The following is a 22545-nucleotide window of genomic DNA, read 5'->3' as shown; positions in this document are numbered from 1 at the left end:
CCCCATTCTGACGGACAGCCACCAGCCAGTGGAGTGTCGGTGACGAGGGTGCCTGGCGTCGTGGCGTCTGCCCTCTGCGCTGTTCACGTTCACCTCTCTCAGGACGCACCACTCAGACCCACGATCCTCACTGAGTCACCAACTTTATAGTGCAACATCACAAGGCCCATAACCCCCAACCACCCCACTCCCAGCCCCACTCCCAGCCCAGGGTGTAGGGGCTGAGTGAAAGTTTTATTAAACGAGTGCAACAGCGCCATGGAGTCTGCGTTGTAAAACGACAGCAGCCCCGCGTCCCAGTCCAGGTGGACCCCGACTCTCCGAGGAGGCTCCGGGACCAACAGTGACGTCACTACCCCGCCATGCCACACTGAGAATCTGGAGCCACGTTTCTGTAGACACCAGGAGGCGTCGCTCTCTCCCAGGCCGCACTCATCACCATCCCCTCTCCGTGGGATCGTCCCATACGCGACTCCAACCCGACACCACTCCGCATTCCCCACGTCCACCTCCCAGTAGTGCTGACCCGACGAGAAGCTCTCAGAGCACAGGGATTGTCGCCAGCCATCAAAGCGGTGTGGGTGATGGGGGCGACCCTGGGGGACATCGCTCCACGTCACCGTCCTGAGATCCGAGGAAATCCGGAGGCCGTCGTGGGCCGAGTTTGCGTCCAGAGTCGGTGAGCGTCCATCTGTGGCGAGGACAGCGAAGACGCCCGCACAGCGGTCACGGCGACGCGTGCGCAGTAGCGGCACGAGCAGTGCACGTGGCGTGTACACACACACAGACACGTGGTGTGTACACACACACACAGACACACGTGGTGTGTACACACAGACACGTGGTGTGTACACACACACAGACACGTGGTGTGTACACACACACAGACACGTGGTGTGTACACACACACAGACACACGTGGTGTGTACACACACACAGACACGTGGTGTGTACACACACACAGACACGTGGTGTGTACACACACACAGACACGTGGGGTGTACACACACACAGACACGTGGTGTGTACACACCACGTGTCTGTGTGTGTGTACACACCACGTGTTTGTGTGTGTACACACACACAGACACGTGGTGTGTACACACACACAAACACGTGGTGTGTACACACACACAGACACGTGGTGTGTACACACACACAGACACGTGGTGTGTACACACACACAGACACGTGGTGTGTACACACACACAGACACGTGGTGTGTACACAGACACAGACACACGTGGTGTGTACACACACACAGACACACGTGGTGTGTACACACACACAGAGACACGTGGTGTGTACACACACACAGAGACACGTGGTGTGTACACACACACAGAGACACGTGGTGTGTACACACACACAGAGACACGTGGTGTGTACACACACACAGAGACACGTGGTGTGTACACACACACAGAGACACGTGGTGTGTACACACACACAGAGACACGTGGTGTGTACACACACACAGAGACACGTGGTGTGTACACACACACAGACACGTGGTGTGTACACACACACAGACACGTGGTGTGTACACACACACAGACACACGTGGTGTGTACACACACACAGACACGTGGGGTGTACACACACACAGACACACGTGGTGTGTACACACACACAGACACGTGGTGTGTACACACACACAGACACGTGGTGTGTACACACACACAGACACGTGGTGTGTACACACACACAGACACGTGGGGTGTACACACACACAGACACGTGGCGTGTACACACACACACAGACACGTGGCGTGTACACACACACACAGACACGTGGCGTGTACACACACACAGACACACGTGGTGTGTACACACACACAGACACACGTGGTGTGTACACACACACAGACACGTGGCGTGTACACACACACAGACACGTGGTGTGTACACACACACAGACACGTGGTGTGTACACACACACACAGACACGTGGTGTGTACACACACACACACAGACACGTGGTGTGTACACACACACAGACACGTGGCGTGTACACACACACAGACACGTGGCGTGTACACACACACAGACACGTGGTGTGTACACACACACACAGACACGTGGCGTGTACACACACACAGACACGTGGTGTGTACACACACACACAGACACGTGGTGTGTACACACACACAGACACGTGGTGTGTACACACACACAGACACGTGGTGTGTACACACACACAGACACGTGGTGTGTACACACACACAGACACGTGGTGTGTACACACACACAGACACGTGGCGTGTACACACACACACAGACACGTGGCGTGTACACACACACACAGACACGTGGTGTGTACACACACACAGACACGTGGTGTGTACACACACACACACACAGATACGTGGTGTGTATACACACACAAACACGTGGCGTGTACACACAGACAGACACGTGGTGTGTACACACACACAGACACGTGGCGTGTACACACACACACAGACACGTGGTGTGTACACACACAGACACGTGGTGTGTACACACACACAGACACGTGGTGTGTACACACATAGACACGTGGCATGTACACACAGACACGTGGCGTGTACACAAACACACAGACACGTGGCATGTACACACAGACACGTGGCGTGTACACACCCAGACACAGACACGTGGCGTGTACACACACACAGACACGTGGTGTGTACACACAGACACGTGGCGTGTACACACACACACACAGATACGTGGTGTGTATACACACACAAACACGTGGCGTGTACACACAGACAGACACGTGGTGTGTACACACACACACAGACACGTGGCGTGTGCACACACAGACACGTGGGGTGTACACACAGACACGTGGAGTGTACACACACACACAGACACGTGGCGTGTACACACACAGACACGTGGCATGTACACATACACAGACACGTGGTGTGTACACACACACAGACACGTGGCGTGTACACACACACAGACACGTGGGGTGTACACACACAGACACGTGGGGTGTACACACACACAGACACGTGGGGTGTACACACACAGACACGTGGCGTGTACACACACACGCTGGTGTGTTGTCTATTGTGTTGTTGTGGGCATACCGCAGCACGTGATACATTTGTAGTGGAGTAAATAATACGCATAGGAATTGGCCATATACAGTACATACAGATAAGGAGAACGGGTCACATGAGGTCAAACAGGTGGTCGAGTCGCGGGTGGCGTAAACAACCCGAAGTAATTAAGGGAGTCGTGGCACGAGGTCTGTGATTGGTCGAGAGGCTGTTAGCGTTAAGTGGTGGCGTCTCGATGTCTGATGAAGGGGACAGGTGTGGGCTGGCGGGAAACGGCCAGCGAGCCACGTGGCAATTAATTAAGGCTAATGCGAGAGGGGATAAAACGCGAGGTGGTTTGAACGGAGAGGAGTGGCTGCTGGGGAGTTGTTGCTGGAGAGTTGTTGCTGGAGAGTTGTTGCTGGAGAGTTGTTGCTGGAGAGTTGTTGCTGGAGAGTTGTTGCTGGAGAGTTGTTGCTGGGCAGTTGTTGGCGAGAGGTGAAGAGATACGAAGAAGACAGCTGGAAATGTTAGGGAAGAATAGATAGAGAGCCGGACCCCAAAGACAGTAAATAGCGATAGGGAGAGTCAGCGTTAGCGGAGATAGATAGTCACTGTGTGTGAATAGATGGAAGTCACTGCGTGTGAAGAGATAGCGGCGATACTGTGTGTGGAAGAGATGGAAGACGAACCACTGTGTGTGGAAGGGAAGTCACTGCGTGTGAGGAGATAGCGGCGATACTGTGTGTGAGGAGATAGAAGACGAACCACTGTGTGTGGAAGGGAAACCACTGTGTGTGAAGAGATAGGCGAAGAACCACTGTGTGTGGAAGGGGATGCACGGACGATGCTGAAGTAAATCGGAGTGTCCGAGTTGGCGGAGCACGGAGAGAATCACTGTGTGTACGGAACGATGGAATAAAAGTGACGGCGGAAAAATAGACGGTTGTCGTCCGAGTGAATTCACGGCACTACACATTGATACGTAACACATTGAATAGCACGTGTATGACACATGCATACAGTATTCCTTAGTATTAGTGTACACATACTAATTTTCGTTAGTATTAGTGTACACATACTAATTTTCGTTAGTATTAGTGTACACATGCTAATATTCGTTAGTATTCGTGTACACATACTAATATTCGTTAGCATTAGTGTACACATACTAATATTCGTTAGTATTAGTGTACACATACTAATATTCGTTAGTATCGCGTCTCTACAAACACGATGCCTGTACAATAGCCACCACAGACATTGTGTCACTCCGTGCGCGTCCTGGGGGGGGGGGGGGGGTTATTTGACCATACTTCACCGCTCTCGTCGGTGCGGCTTGGCGATGGTGGGGATGGTGAACGTAGGAGCGTAGAGGTGCAGTACAACAGTGGTTCACGCTGCGCTGCCTTCTGCTGCCCACCTCGTCACAACGGTGTAAAGTTTTTGTTCTTTTATTAAATTAATATCTACGCCCGAAAATCTCCAGGTTCTCTGCTGTTGCCCCTCCACATTCAGGAACGCGCGTTCAGAGTACTTAAAGGTGCATTGAAAAATTTGATACTCCGACTGATGCTTCTGTTGTTGTGGAGTAACTCATGCAGCCAGCTATGGCTCTAGGGTTTGGTGTTACATGTTATTTATGTAGTTTATTGTAAAAATTCGGTCACAGTCCCTATGATCACTGTAACGTTGCAATTATGGCTTCATTTTTTGGTGATTTCGAAAACGTTTTTGGTTTGGACATGTTTGTTTTGTTGTAGTATGGAGTTAGACTGATGGCCTTAATCTAAGTTTTCTTGTGGTTGTTGTTGTTTGACTTGCATCCCACTGGGATTTTTTGCACACCGCGTTGGTGTACGGTGCTTTTTTCAGGAATATTTTGCTGGTTTTTTTCATGGATTTTCTGTTTGCACAGTCACAGTCACACATACTTTAAGATGTTTTTCTTGTACGTTTTTTGTTTGTTTGTTGTGGTTGCACCCGATTCAAGAGCCGAATGGCTCACAGGGCTATACCAAAATAAATAAACTGAAAAAAACTAAACTAACTCGGCTGCCGCTATAAATGTCCACACGACGATGACGATGATGAAGACAATACCAACCTCTGCGTAGCGATAGGCGCACTGCGTTATGAACCCGGCGACCCGAGTTGGATTCCACGGCCAATACCGGTGATGATCATCTGAACCGGTCCTGGGCTTCGTTAGGTCGACTCGGCCTCAAATGAGTACCCGGTGCGGTGTGTAAACGTCAATAAACACATTTATTAGTTTTAATAATTTGTGCCTATCTACGTGACTTTAGAGAAAGACCCAATGGGTATTAATTCCTGCAGTCACGAAAGTTTTAAGTGGAGGTTACTTAACATTTGGGCTCGCGTTCATCTTCATTCTCACCTCACGGCCACTTTCCTCAATGAACCATGCACCCACTGCACCCACGCGTGATGGTGAGCGTCTGAATGAGGGTGACAGGACTGGGACGTGTTTTGTCCGTAGCTTACAAAGTCGCCCTTTTGCTCTCAAGATACGCACTATCACGTTGCTGTTATTGTTATTTACACCTCTTGATGAGCGAGACCCATCGTGCTGTTGACAATCTTTCACCCAGAACCTCGGTGCCAGTTTGAATGACCTGAATGTACGCAGGTCTCCCTTGCCAAGGGGGTCACGCTTCATGAATGCACTCAAGCCAGGGGTAAAATAAAGAACGACCTCCAAATGGGTAGGATTTGTCGGCAATTCGGGGTCTGTGATGGAGTCTAACGAAGATCGTCGTGGCAGAGGGACGTACCGAGAAAAGGCAGAAGTTTAGTTGGGACGCCGCCCACTGAGATGACTTTTGCGAGGTTCAAACTGCGGGAGACGGGGGATGGGTCATCCTGAGTCTCCTGGGAGATGGAGCTCCTGCACTCACACCGCAGGACACACACAGTCTAAAGAGGGTCCATGTCTCTCTAGACTCACACCACAGGACACACACAGAGTCTCATAAGGGTCCATTTTCCTCTACACACACAGGACAGGACACCCAGAGTCTCATCAAGGCTGCAATGTCTCTCTACACACGGGCAAGACAGGCAGTCCTTGACTTATAAACAGCCCGTACTTATGAACCACATTCCATTAAATATTTAAAAAAATAACATTGACTTAAAACGCGAACTCGCAATTGCAAGCTGAACCGCAGAACGAATTTGTTCAGATGAGCGATCGTCCACGAGATGTAATGAGTCGGACTCACGCTGGGAGTGAGTGTATGCGTGCGGATGTGTGTGTGTGTGAAACTATGAGTTTAATTTCCTATACAGTATGTTTTTTTTTACAGTGTTAGATGAAAATGTACAACATTTCTTCCTAATTATGAGTTTAACAATGCTTCCCTTTTTGTTGAACCGTAACACATTTTAGAAAACTGACTGTGTCGGCATTTAAATACGGTGCATTATTGTTATCCGACTTACGAACTGTTCGACTTACGAATGAGCCTCAGGAACAAAATACGTGCGTAACCCGAGGACTGCCTCTATGGGATACAATTGACCATATGGTATTACAACTGCATACATTTGGGCTTATTAGGATTCACATCGCGACCGTTCGCTGATTTGTCCACCAGGTGGCAGACAGAACTCGGGTTTGAGTCTGGGTTTGCACTGACCTGAGATTCTCATGCAGGGGATCCTGAAAAACATAAAACCCGCATTTCACATTAACATTGATATCCTAAACAGATGCCCAACATCCACACAGTCACCTCCTGTTTACTGTAGAGCCTGACATCAAGGAATTAACAAATACCTACCAACGGAGAATGGTGCAAAACAGGGTTATCTATGGAACCTAATTGCCAATATCGAAATTATGAAACAATTAAGAAGCGGCTTTATCCTTTTTGGAAGTAAAAATAGGAGATGTTTAGATGGTCAAACACCAAACAAATCTTTATTGTAAGGCATCACTGCTCAACCAGAGATATTAATAATTTGATATTTGCAGTCTTTGTACTGTTAAGCCTATTCCTATTTTTTCATAAAAAAACAGGGTTCGTTTAACTGGACAAGGACAGACCCCAACAAATGACAAAGCCACTGTCTGCAGGTCTAGTCGAGCACCTAAACAAATGGTTAGATAATCTTCAACAACTCCTGTTTTTTTAACTCTGAATAAACTCAACTTTTTATTTAGCAGGTAAGGACCACTTGGCTATGTCGCTCTTGTTCAGTAGCGAGCTGCCAATCGCAAACGACGGCTCAACGTGACTGGCTCATGTGGACATTTATAATAACAGCCAAATACTCTGAATTCGTGATGTTGATTCTAAATGTGGAGGGAAAAACCCAGAGGACACGCTTCCACAAGGAGAGAGAGAGACGCAAACTCCAAATCTATGGTAGGCTTCAGCTTTGGTATCGAACCCACGACCTCCTGCATCCCAGGCGAGGTAGTAAACATCTAGCCACCGCGGCGAGTGAATGGAGGTGGTGCCACCTGCAGGAATGTGAGCGGGTCCTGCACGTCGAGGACCACAAGCAGCTGGTTGATCTCCCGCTCCAGGCCGCATGCTCTGGTCTCATAGCGATCGATGTCCGCCTGGATGCGGGACAGCATGGAGCGGCCCTCCTCATCAACACGCTCCAGCGCCTCCCTCTCCTCCTGCATCAGCCGCTCCCTCCGGCGCTCAAACTCTCGGCTGATCCGCGCCCTGGTCCCACGCAGAGACTCCTGAATGGAGATATTCGACGGCGCGCTCCCGAAACGCAGCACGATGCGACTTTGTTCAGGACTTCGACACGGCCAAGGTCTCGTGACTCCGTACGAAGAGGCAAAGTATCTTAAGTACCCACATTGTGTGCGTGCCTGTCTAAATCTGCACGTGTCTGTGTGTTGGCGCAGTAGGGGGCGCAGGTCGGTGCATCGGCAAAGTTATCTCAGTCGATCCGTGGCACCTGCTGGGTCTGCCCCGTGACCTCCTGCCAGCGGGCGTTCGACACTTCACGTGGCCTCAACATGCACATAGCCTGGCACAAGCGTCGTGTTGACGTCACCGCCACTTAGTGGCGAATGGCGGTTGTTGTTGTTGCTGTGTGTATCTGTGTGTGTGTCTGTGTGTGTGTGTAAGTGTGGGGAACGGTAGTGTAGCGGTTAGCGCGCTGTGCTATGAACCTGGCGATTCGGGTTCGATTCCCGCTCACGGCCAACACCAGTGACGATTATCTGAACCGGTCCCGGGCCTCCCCTAGGTCGACTCAGCCTCAAATGAGTACCTGGTGCGGTGTGTAAACATTGCCACTGGGGAGACAAAGGCGGTCGGGCGTGGTGCTGGCCACCCGCCCCCTCGTGTACCGTTCCGGCCTTCATAGGTGCTCGCTAACAGCACTTTCCCCTACAGTCTGTTAAGGTTATATGGGGGATCTTTGTGTGTAAGTAAGTGTAAGTAAGTGTAAGTAAGTAAGTGTGTGTTTGTGTGTGTGTCTCTGTACCTGCATGCGATTGTAGTCACCCCTGAGCTGCTGTGTCCGTGATTCTGCCGTAGTCTTCTTCTTCTCTCTCCCCGCCATCTCGCGTCTGAGCGCCTCCTATACACGGGGTAGACAAATACGCGGTGTTTGGTGACTCCCATCATTGTCATCATCATCATCTGGCCCATTGTCTTTAACCCGGAGCCTTGCAGGCCGGTTTCCTGGAGCGCCCAGAGATAATCACCATCGCCCCTTTGAAACGTCCAACCTCCCAGGCTGACGAGGTGGTCTTCGGTAGGCAGCACAACAGTCCTGTCCCAGGTAGGTGGCTGGATCACAGCGAGGTTTATTGAAGGGGTGCCCCACTCGCACGCTCGAGTTTTCTCCAGTTTTGTCAAACAATGGAATCCAGCAGAACCGATAACCATAACCCCCTCCCCGCCCGAGATATCCACCGTGCGCACTTTGCACGCCAACGTTCTGTCATGGAATGCAAATACGCGGCGTCCATGTTAGAGGCGGTGTTTCGTTTTTCACACGAACTCTTGTAACAAAATCAAATCTAAATCTGCCCCAAACGACGATCAAACCGTGCTGGACGGCCTCGCCTCTTCCAATGGAGTGGTCTTCCATTTGCCTCTTTGTGAGTCCATGGTCAGTGCACTTTTGAAGCGTCTCACGTGTGAAGCGTCTCGCGTTACTCCACATTTCTCTCATTGGTACTCGCCACGTACGAATCTTATCACGCCAAGTGTATTTTACAGCTTTGCCAGCCATGCGACAAAGCTCTGTCTTATCACTAAACCTTGGAACACCCAGCTTTACCATCTGTTCAGAACAACATGGCCACCTTCCATGTCTCTGCTGTCTATCGTGTGCCAGTTTTTCACACTCATTGTTGCCTAAAGTTATTTGATTGGCCGTCACAATGCTGACACAACAGGACTTACCTCATAATGTGCAAATATAAATGATAAAATACAGACTCTCTATATTCTTGGGTTTTTCGCTAAAGTCACGTAGATAGAACAAAATAATACAAATAAAATATCACGACGTTTCGATCGCAACACAAGCAATCGTCATCAGGAGAAAAAAGTATTTAAGTCAAGCTACAGTCTCTCTAGTTTAACAATGAACAGTGTTCTGCAGTCACACTGTGGGATATTGGATGATAGCAGCGATTTATATCTCACCTGTCTTGTCTTTTGTACATTTTCCACTTTAACGACCTCATGCCCTCTATGTTCCCTAGCAACAGTAAAGAACGAGCTCCTGTCGGTGCTGCCGGCACTGTCGCCCCGCCAGGTTCGCGATGGGATTCTCTACGTGAGGCACAATTACGATTTTTTCATGACATGTTGTGCAGCCCGGTGACAGCATTTGGTCAGCTTGTGTTTTCAGTTTTCAGTCTCATTCATTTGGAATAACCCTGTGAGCCATTCGGCTCTTGATTCGGGTGCAACCGCAACAAACATACAAATTACAAGATGCATTTAAAATTTACTGCACGCAAATTGTAACATCCCCTACAAAAGCAATAAAAGCACCACTTGTTTATGCTGCGTAGAAAAATGTGCAAAAATCCCATTTTGATGTAAAATCACAATAACAATCACAATACAATTTAGATTAAAATTCTAAGTGTAACTCTATACCACATCAAACAAATATTGCTGAACTATGAGCACATATCTTAGCTCACATTTGTTTTTTGAAACAATGAGATCCAGCAGGTAATCTGCGGATTTTTTGTAAGTACATTGTAAATAAATAATATATGATGCACAAGCCGCCGATCATTAAGAGATGTTAAGTTTGACCCAATGTAGAGATCGCAGTGGTGGGTCCTATATGGGCAGTTCGATGCAAATATTAAGGCCGAGTGATATAGTGTCTCGCTCTGAGGGCCTCACCTTCCGTGTCTCCTGCTCCTCCTGCAGCGTCACGACCCTGTGTCCTGTGTGTTCACCTGCGATGGTGCAAGTTGAGCAGACCAGGCTGCTGTCTACTGTGCAGTAGAATTCCAGCTCCTTTCTATGCCAAGGGCATCGTCGCTCCTCCAGGTTCGCGATGGGAGCCACCAGGACGTGGTCTCTCAACCTGGGATTCTCCACGTGAGGCCTCAAGTGCGTCGCACAGAAGGACATCTCACATCTCAGGCAGCTCCTCACTGCAGGGGTCTGGCCGCCGCCGCAGTGGTCACACGCGACGTCCGCGGCCATCGAGACTCCAGCTCTGAGCTGCTCAGCCAGGTTTGGCGAGGGGCCACGTTCCTCCTCAGCTGGGGTCGCACAGGGAACGCCGCTCGGCACCGCGGGCAGCTGAAGCCGCTCGACGTCTCCCGCGCGGCCTCCAGGCACCGCGGGCAGAACGCGTGGCCGCAGCTCAGCGTGGAGGGGCGGACGAACGCCTCCAGTCAGATGGAGCAGCACAGCAGTGGCAGCTCGCTATCCACACTCTCGCTGGGAGTCGCGCTCGCCGTGACTCATGGGCTGCGCTGGGATCAGACGTAAAAAGGAAGTTAAATACTTTCATTAGTCGTCACTGACACCACGAGACACCGCCTGGAATGTTAACCCGCACCCCTGGTGTACAAACGGTAGCCTCAAGGGATACCGTAACACACCTTTACGTGAACAAAATGTATCGGAGGGACTTACTCGTTAAAACAAATATTTACGTTTAAGGAAATGAGTTGTCGATGTTGTTAATGTAAATCGGTGAGGCTCAGCCACGGTGGCTCATTCATGAGATGAGCGCACAAGTTGGTGTCTGTGGTGAGACAGAGCAATGGATGTGGTGCCACGGTGGCTATGAGATGTTATCTGCCTTTCCCGGTATACAGGATGTCGTTGGTTTGATCCCGACGCTGACGTCTGCTGCATATTTGGAGTTTTCACGTCTCTCTCTCTCGCTCTCTACCCGTAGTCGCGTGGATTTTTTTTTAAATCTGTGTCCTCCGATTTTTCTTCTCCACGTTTAGAATCGGCATCACGCACTTGGAGTATTTGGCTGCAATCAATTTCCACATCGACCGCTTCGTTGAGCGATCATCCGTGACAGGCAGGTCGCTTCAGAAAAAGGGCCACATAGCTCAGTGAGCCTTACCTGGCAAGTTTGTAGATATCTCATCATGTCCTGTAACTCCATCTTCCGTGTAACTACACCCAACGTGACGAGTTGCTTGAAGGTCACCGTGGCGTCCGAGATTGAATTTGTCCGTAGACTCCCGTGACCCATCCTGGAATGTTGAGCCTTTTGCCCGCAGTGTGAATCTGAAGCCCACTCGACCCTGCCTCCATCCAGGGCTGGATTAATATTTTGTAGGCACCCTGGGATACAGGTAATGTGAGTGCCCCCGCCCCCCAGCAATATTTTCCAAAGAAAAACAAAGTTAAAGAAACAATTTTATGTTTTTTACAAGGCTAACGACAAATCAAATTCAGCATTCACAAACGAAATAACTTTTCACTTAACCTCTGGAGGCGCTCCAGCTGGAGGAGGCCCCTGAGCTGCAGCCCCTAAAGCCCCCCATGCCTTGATCCGTCACGACGACGCTTGTGCCAGGCTATGTGCACCTTGAGGCCACGTGAAGTGTCGAATGCCCACTGGCAGGAGGTCACGGGGCAGACCCAGGTGCCGCCGGTCGACTGACTGAGATGACCGAGATGACTGGCTGATGCACCACCTGTGCCCCCTACTGTGCCACCCGACGATCCGCACGTTGTTGTGAGCGTCGCTCCTCCGCTCTCAGTTGTTGGAGGGCGACTGCCTCCAACTGCCTAGTAGCATCCTTCACGAGCCCACTCCACAGAGGCCGATCTTGACACCGCTGGTATCAGTCATCGGCAAGTCCAATCAGCTCCACATCCTGCTGTACCACATCATTCCATCTATTCTCTAGCCCGTGCCACGCCCGTTTAATCCCCTCGATCTGGCCAAACAAAAGCTGTTTGGGCATGCGGTGATTGCGCATGCGGGATACTTGGCCCAGCCAACGCAGCCGTGCCTGCCGGAGGTGCTCACCAATGAGACTTTGTCCAGATCTTTCGAGGATTTGTGAGCTCCTCACTCAATCCAGCCTGGTTAAACCCAGGATTGTCGTAGGCAGGCCAGCCTAAATGTTTCTAACCGGCGAAGATGTTCCATTAGAAGGGTCCACGCTTCGCAAGCGTCGAGAAGGGAGGGAATGGCTGTGGCCAAGAAGACCCGAAGATTTGTGCGGAGCGACAGACCAGGTGGCTTGCACACAGCATTACGCAACCGATGAAAAGAGAATGCCGCTCGACTGATTCGGAGTGAGAGCTCTGCTGTTAAACCGGAGCCGGTCATGAGCACACTGCCCAGGTATGGGAAACTCTCCACTCTCTCCACAAGTGCCCCATCACCGATTGGGAGTTGTGGGGGTGGAGTGCCCGATGGTACAAAATACCCAGGAAGGTGCTTTTTTTTGGTGGGCTCATGGTAAGTCCCCACCTCTTAGTGGCACACTCCAGTTTCAACAGCACCTCCAACTCCTCCTCTGAGTAAGCTGCAATTACCAGGTCGTCAGCATGGTTGACCAATAGGGAGCCATCCCTTGACCGCACCCGGGCATCGATCAGCCTCCCATTGCATCTGTACCAGATGGAAATGCCTCCGGTACAGATACTGAAGGTTTCACGAACTACGTGGTCGAAATATATGTTAAATAATGTTGGAGCCAGAGGACAACCCTGTAGCACCCCAAGGTGTACAGGGAATGGCTCTGACTCCCGGCCACGTAGTTTTATCCTGGCCTGCTCACCATCATGAAGGTCCTTAATGAGCATGAGCAGAGGGTCAGGGACTCCAAAAGCACGAAGAACAACCCAGAGCCCAGGCCTACTGATGGTATCATAGGCCTTGACGAGGTCAATGAAGCAGAGATGTAGGTCTTGTTGGAATTCTCTAAACTTTTGCTGTAGCAGACGGACAGAAAATATGGCATCTGTGCAGGACTGCCCTTTCCTGAAACCACATTGGGGCTCCGCAAGCCTCTTCTCAGCGTGCCTGGCAAGGCGATGTTGAATAATCCTTACCAGGACCTTTCCCGGGGCACTGAGGAGTGAGATGCCCCTGTAGTTGTTACAGTCTGTGTGGTCCCCCTTCTTAAATATGGGGACCACCAGGGCATCCTTCCAATTCTGCGGAACCCGTCCAGTGGCCCAGACTGTTGTTATGATGTCATGTCGGGCAGTCTGTGCACAAACGCCACCCTCCCTCAGCATTTTGCTTGGGAGATAATCTCTGCCCGGTGCCTTTCCTGGTCTCAAACTGGATCGCCTTCACTACTTAATCAACGGATGTCACCTCAGCCAGCCACTCACAGGGGGTGACTTCCTCCTCCAATATTTGAGGCACCGCAGCCTGAGCAGGGTCATATCCACTTTGTCCCATGATGTTTTCCAGGCTGAGGGATTCTCCCTCCCCCAGGACCTCACATATATGCTCAGCAAATTTGCAAACCTGTTCCTGGGGGTCGGAGATTGGACCACCGCTCTTTCTGCTCATGATGGTAATAGGTGTGGTGCTACAGGTTACTTTTATGATGGAGTTAAATAGGGATTTGTGATCGTGGGCCATTGAGGCAGACTCCATCTCCTCAGCAACCCGTGACCACCACCCATCCTTGCAGCGCCTCACGGCTCTCCGAACCTCCGAGCGAAGGCTGCGGTAAGCCTCCTCATTCTCTGACGTGGGATTCTGTAGCCGATGAGAGTGGGCCTGTTGCTTTTTCTCAACCATCCTGAACACCTCCTCTGTCAGCCATGGTCTCTGGGGAGGTCTGGACTGCGTACCCAAAGCAGCCATTACAGCTGCATGAGTCACGGTCCTAAACCTCGCCCATTTACCCTCAACATCAAGAGGAGTGGGGGACGATGCCAACCCTAGCCGCAAGCAATGATTAAATTATCGCTTGCAACTTCCATCAGCTAGCTGAGACCAGACCACCTTAGCTTGCAATGGGGTCCTGGGTGGACACCCACCACTGGAGTTGAAGAAAGGCAGGCGCGTCTTACAGATGACAAGTCGATAGTCAGAGGGAAGATCTGCTCCATGGTAGGTCCTGGTGTCAAGGACATGGGCTCGCATCCGCTGGTCCGTCACTATATAGTCCAGCAGATGTTCTTGCTTGGAGCCGGCATGCATCCATGATTTTGTGTGGATGTGCCGATGCTGGTACAGCGTGTTGGTAATTACAAGCCCATGGGCTGCACAAAAATCTAGAAACATCCTATCGTTGTTATGGAGCTGATCTGGCCCTTGCCTTCCAATCACTCTAGACCAGGTGCCAGCATCATGACCAACTCAGGCATTGAAGTCATAGAAGGCATCTGACTCATCGGCCTTACCTGCATTCCTCCACGGATGTTACAGACACACACACAAACACACACAGACAACAACAACAACAACAAAAACCGCCATTCGCCACTAAGTGGCGGTGACGTCACCACGACGCTTGTGCCAGGCCATGTGCACCTTGAGGCCATGTGAAGTGTCGAACGCCCGCTGGCAGGAGGTCACGGAGCCGACCCAGATGCCACGGGTCGACTGACTGAGATGAATGGCTGATGCACTACCTGTGCCCCCTACTGTGCCAACTTGCTGTGCTTTAGCCACCCGGTGCTCCGTTCATTGTTGTGAGCGTCGCTCCTCCACCCTCCGTTGTTGTTGCAGGGCAACTGCCTCCAACTGCCCAGTAGCGTCCTTCATGAGCCTCCTCCACAGAGGCCGTTTTTTGACACCGCTGGTACCAGGAATCGGCAAGTCCACTCAGCTCCACATCCTCTTGTACCACATCTCTTCTCTTGCCCGTGCCGCGCCCGTTTAGCCCCCTCGATCCGGCCGAACAAAAGCTGTTTAGGCATGCCGTGGCTGGGCATGCGGGCTACATGACCCAGCCAATGCAGCCTTTTCTGCGGGAGGAGCTTACCAATGGGGCTTTGTCCAGATCTTTCAGGGATTTGTGAGCTCCTCACACAATCCAGGCTGGTTAAACCCAGGATGGATCGTAGGCAGGCCAGCCTTAATGTTTCTAACCGGCGAAGATGCTCCATTAGGGGGGTCCATGTTTTGCAAGCGTCGATAAGGGAGGGAATGACCGTGGCCGAGAAGACCTGAAGCTTCGTGCGGAGCGACAGACCAGGTAGCTTCCACACAGCGTTACGCAACCGATGAAAAGATATTGCTGCTCGACTGATTCGGAGTGAAACCTCTGCTGTTAAACCGGAGCCGGTCATGAGCACACTGCCCAGGTATGGGAAACTCTCCACTCTCTCGACAACTGCCCCATCACCAATTGGGAGTTGTGGGGGTGGATTTTCCGATGGTACAAAATACCCAGGAAGGTGCTTAGTTTTGGTGGGGCTGATGGTCAGGCCCCACCTCTTAGTGGCAAGCTCCAGGTTCAGAAGCAGGGCCTCCAACTCCTCCTCTGAGTGATCAGCAATTACCAGATAATCTGCATACATAACGTGGTTGAGCAATAGGGAGCCATCCATTGACTGCACCCAGGAATCGATCAGCCTCCCATTGTATCTGTACCAGATGGAAATTCCTCCGGTATAGCTATTGAAGGCTTCACGAACTACGTGGTGAAAATATGTTAAATAATGTGGGAGCAAGAGGACATCCCTGTCGCACCCCAAAGTGTACAGGGAATTGCTCTGACTCCCAGCCACGTAGTTTTACCCGGGCCTGCTCACCATCATGAAGGTCCTTAATGAGCATGAGCAGAGGGTCAGGGACTCCGAAAGCACGAAGAACAACCCAGAGCCGAGGCCTACTGATGGTATAATAGTCCTTGACCAGGTCAATATAGCAGAGATGTAGGTCTTGTTGGAATTTCCTACACCTCTGCTGTAGCAGACGCACAGAAAATATGGCATTTGTGCAGGACTGCCTTTTCCTGAAACCACATTGGGGCTCCACAAGCCTCTCCTCAGTGTTCCTGGCAAGGCGATGTTGAATAATCCTTGCCAAGACCTTTCCCGGCACACTGAGGAGTGAGATGCCCCTGTAGTTTTTTAATTAACTCACTGTCTGTTATATTCTTGGTTCTTTTGGAAAGGTCACGTAGAAGGGAAACAATAAAATTATATATTTTTATTATTTTATTGTTTCCCTTCTACGTGACTTTACCGAAAGAACCAAGAATATGAATCCCTGCAGTCACTAAAGCTTTAAATAAATAAAAAAATTCACTGTCTGTTGTATCCTCAAATCTAGTAAGTCAATTCTTACTCACTTCCCAATGTGATATCGACTGCAACCTTGGTATACTTATGTCATACTGAGGGCCGTCCATACATGACGTAATTTGTGACAATGTGTGACGAGGGGGTGGGGGGTTTGAGAAATTTGACATCAGATGAAAATGCGCAACTTTAAACACGGAAAATGCAGTCCTACACGTTCTACTTAATTAAATATACTTTTTAATAAAAAAATAATTCCTACGTCAGAGTGCAGCGGGACTCTGATGTAGGAATACGCACTACAATGACATTTGTTTAAAGCGATTTGAAGCATTTTTTTTTGGGGGGGGCAGAGCTTTGTGACGTCATATTTGAGGGGGTCTGACTTTTGCGACGCCATGTGACGAAGGGGGGGGTGAAAAATAGTCCAAAATCGTGTGACGTCATTTATGGACGGCCCCTGATAATTCTATATTCTATCATCTCTGTGTGGTGAGTCCATGGGTCTCTGTGTGGTGAGTCTGTGGGTCTCTGTGTGGCGAGTCTATGGGTCTCTGTTGGGTGAGTCTGTGGGTCTCTGTGTGGTGAGTCTGCGGGTCTCTGTGTGATGAGTCTGCGGGTCTCTGTGTGGTGAGTCTGTGGGTCTCTGTGTGGTGAGTCTGTTGGTCTCTGTGTGGTGAGTCTGTGGGTCTCTGTGTGGTGAGTCTGTGGGTCTCTGTGTGGCGAGTCTATGGGTCTCTGTTGGTGAGTCTGTGGGTCTCTGTGTGATGAGTCTGCGGGTCTCTGTGTGATGAGTCTGCGGGTCTCTGTGTGGTGAGTCTGTGGGTCTCTGTGTGGTGAGTCTGTTGGTCTCTGTGTGGTGAGTCTGTGGGTCTCTGTGTGGTGAGTCTGTGGGTCTCTGTGTGGCGAGTCTATGGGTCTCTGTTGGTGAGTCTGTGGGTCTCTGTGTGATGAGTCTGCGGGTCTCTGTGTGATGAGTCTGTGGGTCTCTGTGTTGTGAGTCTGTGGGTCTCTGTGTGGTGAGTCTGTGGGTCTCTGTGTCATGAGTCTATGGGTCTCTGTGTTGCGAGTCTGTGGGTCTCTGTGTGATGAGTCTGTGGGTCTCTGTGTGGTGAGTCGTCATTGAGCCTGGCTTCTGATTCGCGGAATCAAATCACTGCTAAGCTTCTGCTGAGCAAACACCAGGAACGCAGCCCCACACGAGGGGGTGGGTAGCAACCACCACCGCGCCCGGCCGCCTTTGTATCCCTCGTGGCGATGTTTACTACACACCACACTGGGTACTTATTTGAGGCTGAGTCGACCTAGGGGAAGCCCATGACCGGTTCAGATAAGCGTCATTGAGTGTTGGTGGTGGTAGTAAACGTAGCGCAGCGAGATAACCGCTACACTCACGCACAGACACACACCTGGGTATTCTCCCGTTCCCTCCATTCCACACACATAGACACACGCAGACACACGCGCATACATATACAGACACAGAAAGACACACAGACACAGAAACACATTGACACACACAGACAGAAAGACACACATAGACACACTCACAGTCATGCACACAGACAGAATGACACACATAGACACACTCACAGACATGCACACAGATAGAAAGACACACCCAGACACAAAGATAAAGACAAAGATCCCCCATATAGCCTGTAACAGACTGTAGGGGCAAGTGCTGTTAGCGAGCACCTATGAAAGCCGGAACGGTACACGAGGAGGTGGGTGGCCAGCACCACGCCCGACCGCCTTTGTCTCCCTAGTGGCGATGTTTACACACCGCACCAGGTACTCATTTGAGGCTGAGTCGACCTAGGGGAGGCCCGGGACCGGTTCAGATAATCGTCACTGGTGTTGGCCGTGAGCTGGAATCGAACCCGGGTCGCCAGGTTCATAGCGCAGCGCGCTAACCGCTACACACACGCACAGACACACACCTGGGTATTTTCTCGTGACCTGGATACTTCACCTGGCCTTAAGGTGCACCTAGCCTGGCACAAGTGCCGTGGTGACCTCACTGCCACGTGGTGGCGAATGGTCATGTGTGAGTTCGATTCCCGCTCACGGCCACCACCACCACCAGTGACGATTTTCCGAACCGACTCCGTGGGCCTCCCCTAGGTTGACTCAGCCTCAAAATGAGAAGCAAAATGAGTAGTGGCGGTGTGCGATGAACATTGCCACTGGGGAGACAAAGGCGGCCGGGGCGAGCGTGGTACTGACCACCTACGGGGGGACCCTTGATGTTCGTTTAGCACTCGCCCGTGCTGTGGTTGCACTGGGGAGGAAGTTAATGCGAGACGGAACGAATAAATTATGTTAATTGGAATTCCCAACAATATGGATGGGTTTGGCTGTGGCAGCACTGCAACGCAATAAATCCGCAACGGAAGGAATCAATTAATGTGAATTAAATGCCCATATATGGAGGGGTTGGCGGTGGCAGGGTTGGCAAGAAATTGATCCACAACGGATTAAACGATTATGTAAATTAAATGTCCATATATGGAGGGGTTGGCATTGGCAATAAATTGACCCACAACGGATGAATAAATTATGTTAATGTTTTGGGATCCCCATTCATTGTATGAGTTCCACAACAGAATAATAAATTATGTTAATGTTACAACCCATAAATGGAGGCATTGGGCGGGGGTGCGCTGGGACGAAACGAATCCACGACCGATAGGGGGAACCGCAGTGTCTCCTCGGTCTGTTGACGGGGGCCAAAGGTTGTTGCCCGCACAATTTTATTGAAAACAACAACAAACATCGTCACATCATCGTAAAGTTTCTCAACGTCTGGGCAGGATCGGATGCTCTGATAATAATAAATGGTATTGTCCTGGAGACTGATTGGTCCACACCAGAGACAGCAGACTTCTTTAGGGCCCAGTCTCACCACCAGTGTCAGGCCACAGAACGCTCAAAGGCGAGCAGCGCGTTTGCATGTTTCTCTTTGGTGTTTGGACAACTTAACGCGACTGTTTTATTTCCAGAAAGGGTTAAAACCTCTTGTAATTTTTTCATACTTTAATACTGGCAAAAAAAAGGTCCCATGTTGTAGTTGCTCACTCCCAGTCAAGTGTAAGATGATGTACGCCATCGGAATGCAATGGTTTTGTTTGCACTCACTGTATGGAGTTTAAAATAAAATATGACACTCAGAATCAAATTAAAGACAAAGTAGGACATCAGAATGCCGTATATACACTGAATCGCAAATATGATAAAATCGGACATAAAAGTCAAAACATGTCTGTGGGTTTGTGTCTGTGCGCGTGCTTGCGAACGATTTGCCTCGCCAACGGTGGGGTTTAAGTACAAAAAATAGCCAGGTACCAAGCCGTAAGCCCCGCGGTGAGCGAGCGTTATTCCTTTTTCACATCCGTCAACTTTAAAATTTGTTTAATTAGCGATTTTTGTGCGCTTATATTTTATTTATTTATTCATGAACGCGTGCACGACCGTGCCAACTCACGCGCCTTTGGTGGGTGGGGGGGGGACGGCCCACGCCAAGTCGCACGTCTTCGGTGGGAGGGGGACATTTTCTTTCACGTAAAAAATCCTATAAAAATACACTAAAGCTAACGTTCATTCTTCACTGTGTCATGTCCCCCCTACCCCGATGCGTGCAGTTATTACTTCTATACAGTCAGTAGATGCTACCACTATAGGCCGTAGATATTACTGCAGAGCGGCCGGGGAGATCGTGGCTGGGTGGGGGGGTAGTCAGGGGTAGCAGCCCAGTCTGCCAAGGTGCCACCTCGGCCGGCTGGGCAATCTAGGCGAGGCTGGAGGCTCTGCACGGGACTAGGCCTAACCCCGCCAGTCTGTCAGGTGAGTACTTTGTGCTATAGAGTCGATAAATACTGCTATAGAGTCAGCATGTACTACTGTGGTCATAGCAGGTACCACTACAGTCAGTATGCACTGCTGTAATCATAGCAGGTACCACCACAGTCAGTTTGCACTGCTGTAAGCATAGCAGGTACCACCACAGTCAGTACGCACTGCTGTTACATTTTTAAGAGTAGTTTTTAAATATTTTTAAGACCCGGGCAATGCTGGATACTTCCCGCTAGTTGATTTATAAGCATAAAAAATCTAAATTTTACACGGCGACTTAACATAGCAGTACAATCGACTATATGAACAGATTAATATCAAAATACGTCAAAACTTGACGTAAATACAGATGATTCTTTGGTTCTTTCGGTAAAGTCACGTAGAAATTAAGTTAAATTATAATAGAGTACGAAGTTTCCATTGCAACACAAGTAACCATCATCAGGTACAAATGAATGAGAAAACAAGCCTAGTTAACTTGGAAATATAATGCAATACAACACAGAGAGTCGGCCAACACAACAGTCAACACCCCACCTGGTTGATTACATTCTTCCAAAGATTGAAAGAGAGACAAAAACATAGACACACAGAAACACAAGCAGAGAGAGAGACACAGAGACAAACAGAAAGACACACAACATAGGCACACAGAAAGATGCCGGCTCTGTGCCTAGGCCTTAAATAGAGAGAGAAATGTAATACAAATTCCACGGGCCATGGCGCTGCTCAACTTTGTTTTGTTGTACAGTACTTCATGGTACACATTCATTTTGCCCCTTTATTATGGACCCAAGCGTGCAGCGAGTGGTGAGAGTGAGAGGGTGTTGCGTCTGTGGTCTGGAGGAAGGGGGCGTGGCTGGGCTGAGCCCCTCCTCCTTCTAACCAGCCCTCCCCCATCTCATTGACACCGTCATCATCATCGTTAATACTTTTTAATATTAAACTAAACAGCTAAACTAAGTTGCCTGATTATAATCAGACAACTTAGTTAAGCTGTGGCGAGTCTGACCACGCTATGGTTCCCCTAACCCCCTACTACCCATAGGCCCCTTGTAACTTTACCAACCGCGAGGGTTTTCAGGAACCTGAACCCTCGCGGTTGGCCAGGGAGTTACTCTACATACATACAGGGGTCGCATTGGCGACCGCTCAAATAGGAGCCTCTCATCGCTAACGACGAGCGTCTGCGTACGGCAAGGGGCATATTGCGAGACTTCTACGCAGCACGGCCATTGCAGGGTACAGCTCTCGATCAAATTTTCCTTGAAATCGATGCAGCAGCGACATGGAGTCGGCGCTGTAGAATGACAAGACGCCCGCCTCCCAGTCCACGTGAACCCCGACTCTTTTGGGAGCATCTCGCACCGACAGTTTTGTTTCTGTCTCGTTATGTACCGCCTTGTAGGCGTTGCCCCGTTTCTTAAGGCTCCACGAAACTTCATTGAACCCAATTTTACAGGCTTTGTGTTCACCTTTCCGTGGTATTGAGCCATAGGTGACACCGATGTTGAATTTCTCAGAACCTCTGACGTCCACCTCCCAGTAGTGGCGACCCGATGAGAATTTCTCAAAGCAAATGACCACTCGGTAGTGGTTGAACCTGTCTAAGTTGTCAGGGTAAGGTTGGGTGTGTGTGGACGTCCTGACGGTTTTAAAGTCGGCAGAAATCTGGAGGTTCCGATGCGCCGTGTTTGGGTTCAGAGTCGGCGAGCAAGTGCCTGTAAACAATATTAATACACGTTGTGTTAAGCGAGCATTGTTTACTTTTGAGAAATAGACTTTTAAATTGGCAATGTCAGTAAGAAGTACAAACATTTGCTGAAAATGTTAGCGTGCTGGGCTGCACTTCACACAGCTGATGTAGTCTTTATCAGGGGTTCCTACGTTTCTGCCCGAGGTTCCTGCCCTGACTATGAAAGGCAAATCAATTAGAGCCCAATGTATAAACCGATTTACAC

At 50.1% G+C, this 22545-nt stretch overlaps 2 protein-coding genes across 2 annotated transcripts in view; both read right to left on the bottom strand.

Moving 5' to 3' along the window:
* Positions 1 to 11070, bottom strand: LOC116956924 (tripartite motif-containing protein 16-like). The gene is made up of 6 exons (XM_076054931.1): positions 10421 to 11070; positions 8526 to 8621; positions 7501 to 7767; positions 6704 to 6726; positions 5837 to 5949; positions 1 to 691 (listed from the first exon to the last, which is right to left on the bottom strand). The coding sequence occupies exons 1-6, from the start codon at positions 10727 to 10729 to the stop codon at positions 99 to 101; spliced, it is 1401 nt and encodes a 466-aa protein (XP_075911046.1). The 5' UTR covers positions 10730 to 11070; the 3' UTR covers positions 1 to 98.
* Positions 11071 to 19158: 8088 nt separating this feature from the next.
* LOC142906629 (uncharacterized) overlaps positions 19159 to 22545 on the bottom strand; it is a 36627-nt gene continuing 33240 nt past the window's right edge. Inside the window, exon 12 of the mRNA XM_076054853.1 lies at positions 19159 to 22305. Coding sequence (XP_075910968.1) covers positions 21758 to 22305 — 548 coding nt within the window. The 3' untranslated portion in view covers positions 19159 to 21757. The remainder of the gene's footprint in view (positions 22306 to 22545) is intronic.

This window comes from Petromyzon marinus, chromosome 68 (assembly GCF_048934315.1).
Source record: "Petromyzon marinus isolate PM22_M1 ecotype Great Lakes invasive population chromosome 68, UKy_Petmar_22M1.pri1.0, whole genome shotgun sequence".
Taxonomy (NCBI): domain Eukaryota; kingdom Metazoa; phylum Chordata; class Hyperoartia; order Petromyzontiformes; family Petromyzontidae; genus Petromyzon; species Petromyzon marinus.
This window is presented reverse-complemented; position numbering and strand designations above follow the sequence as displayed.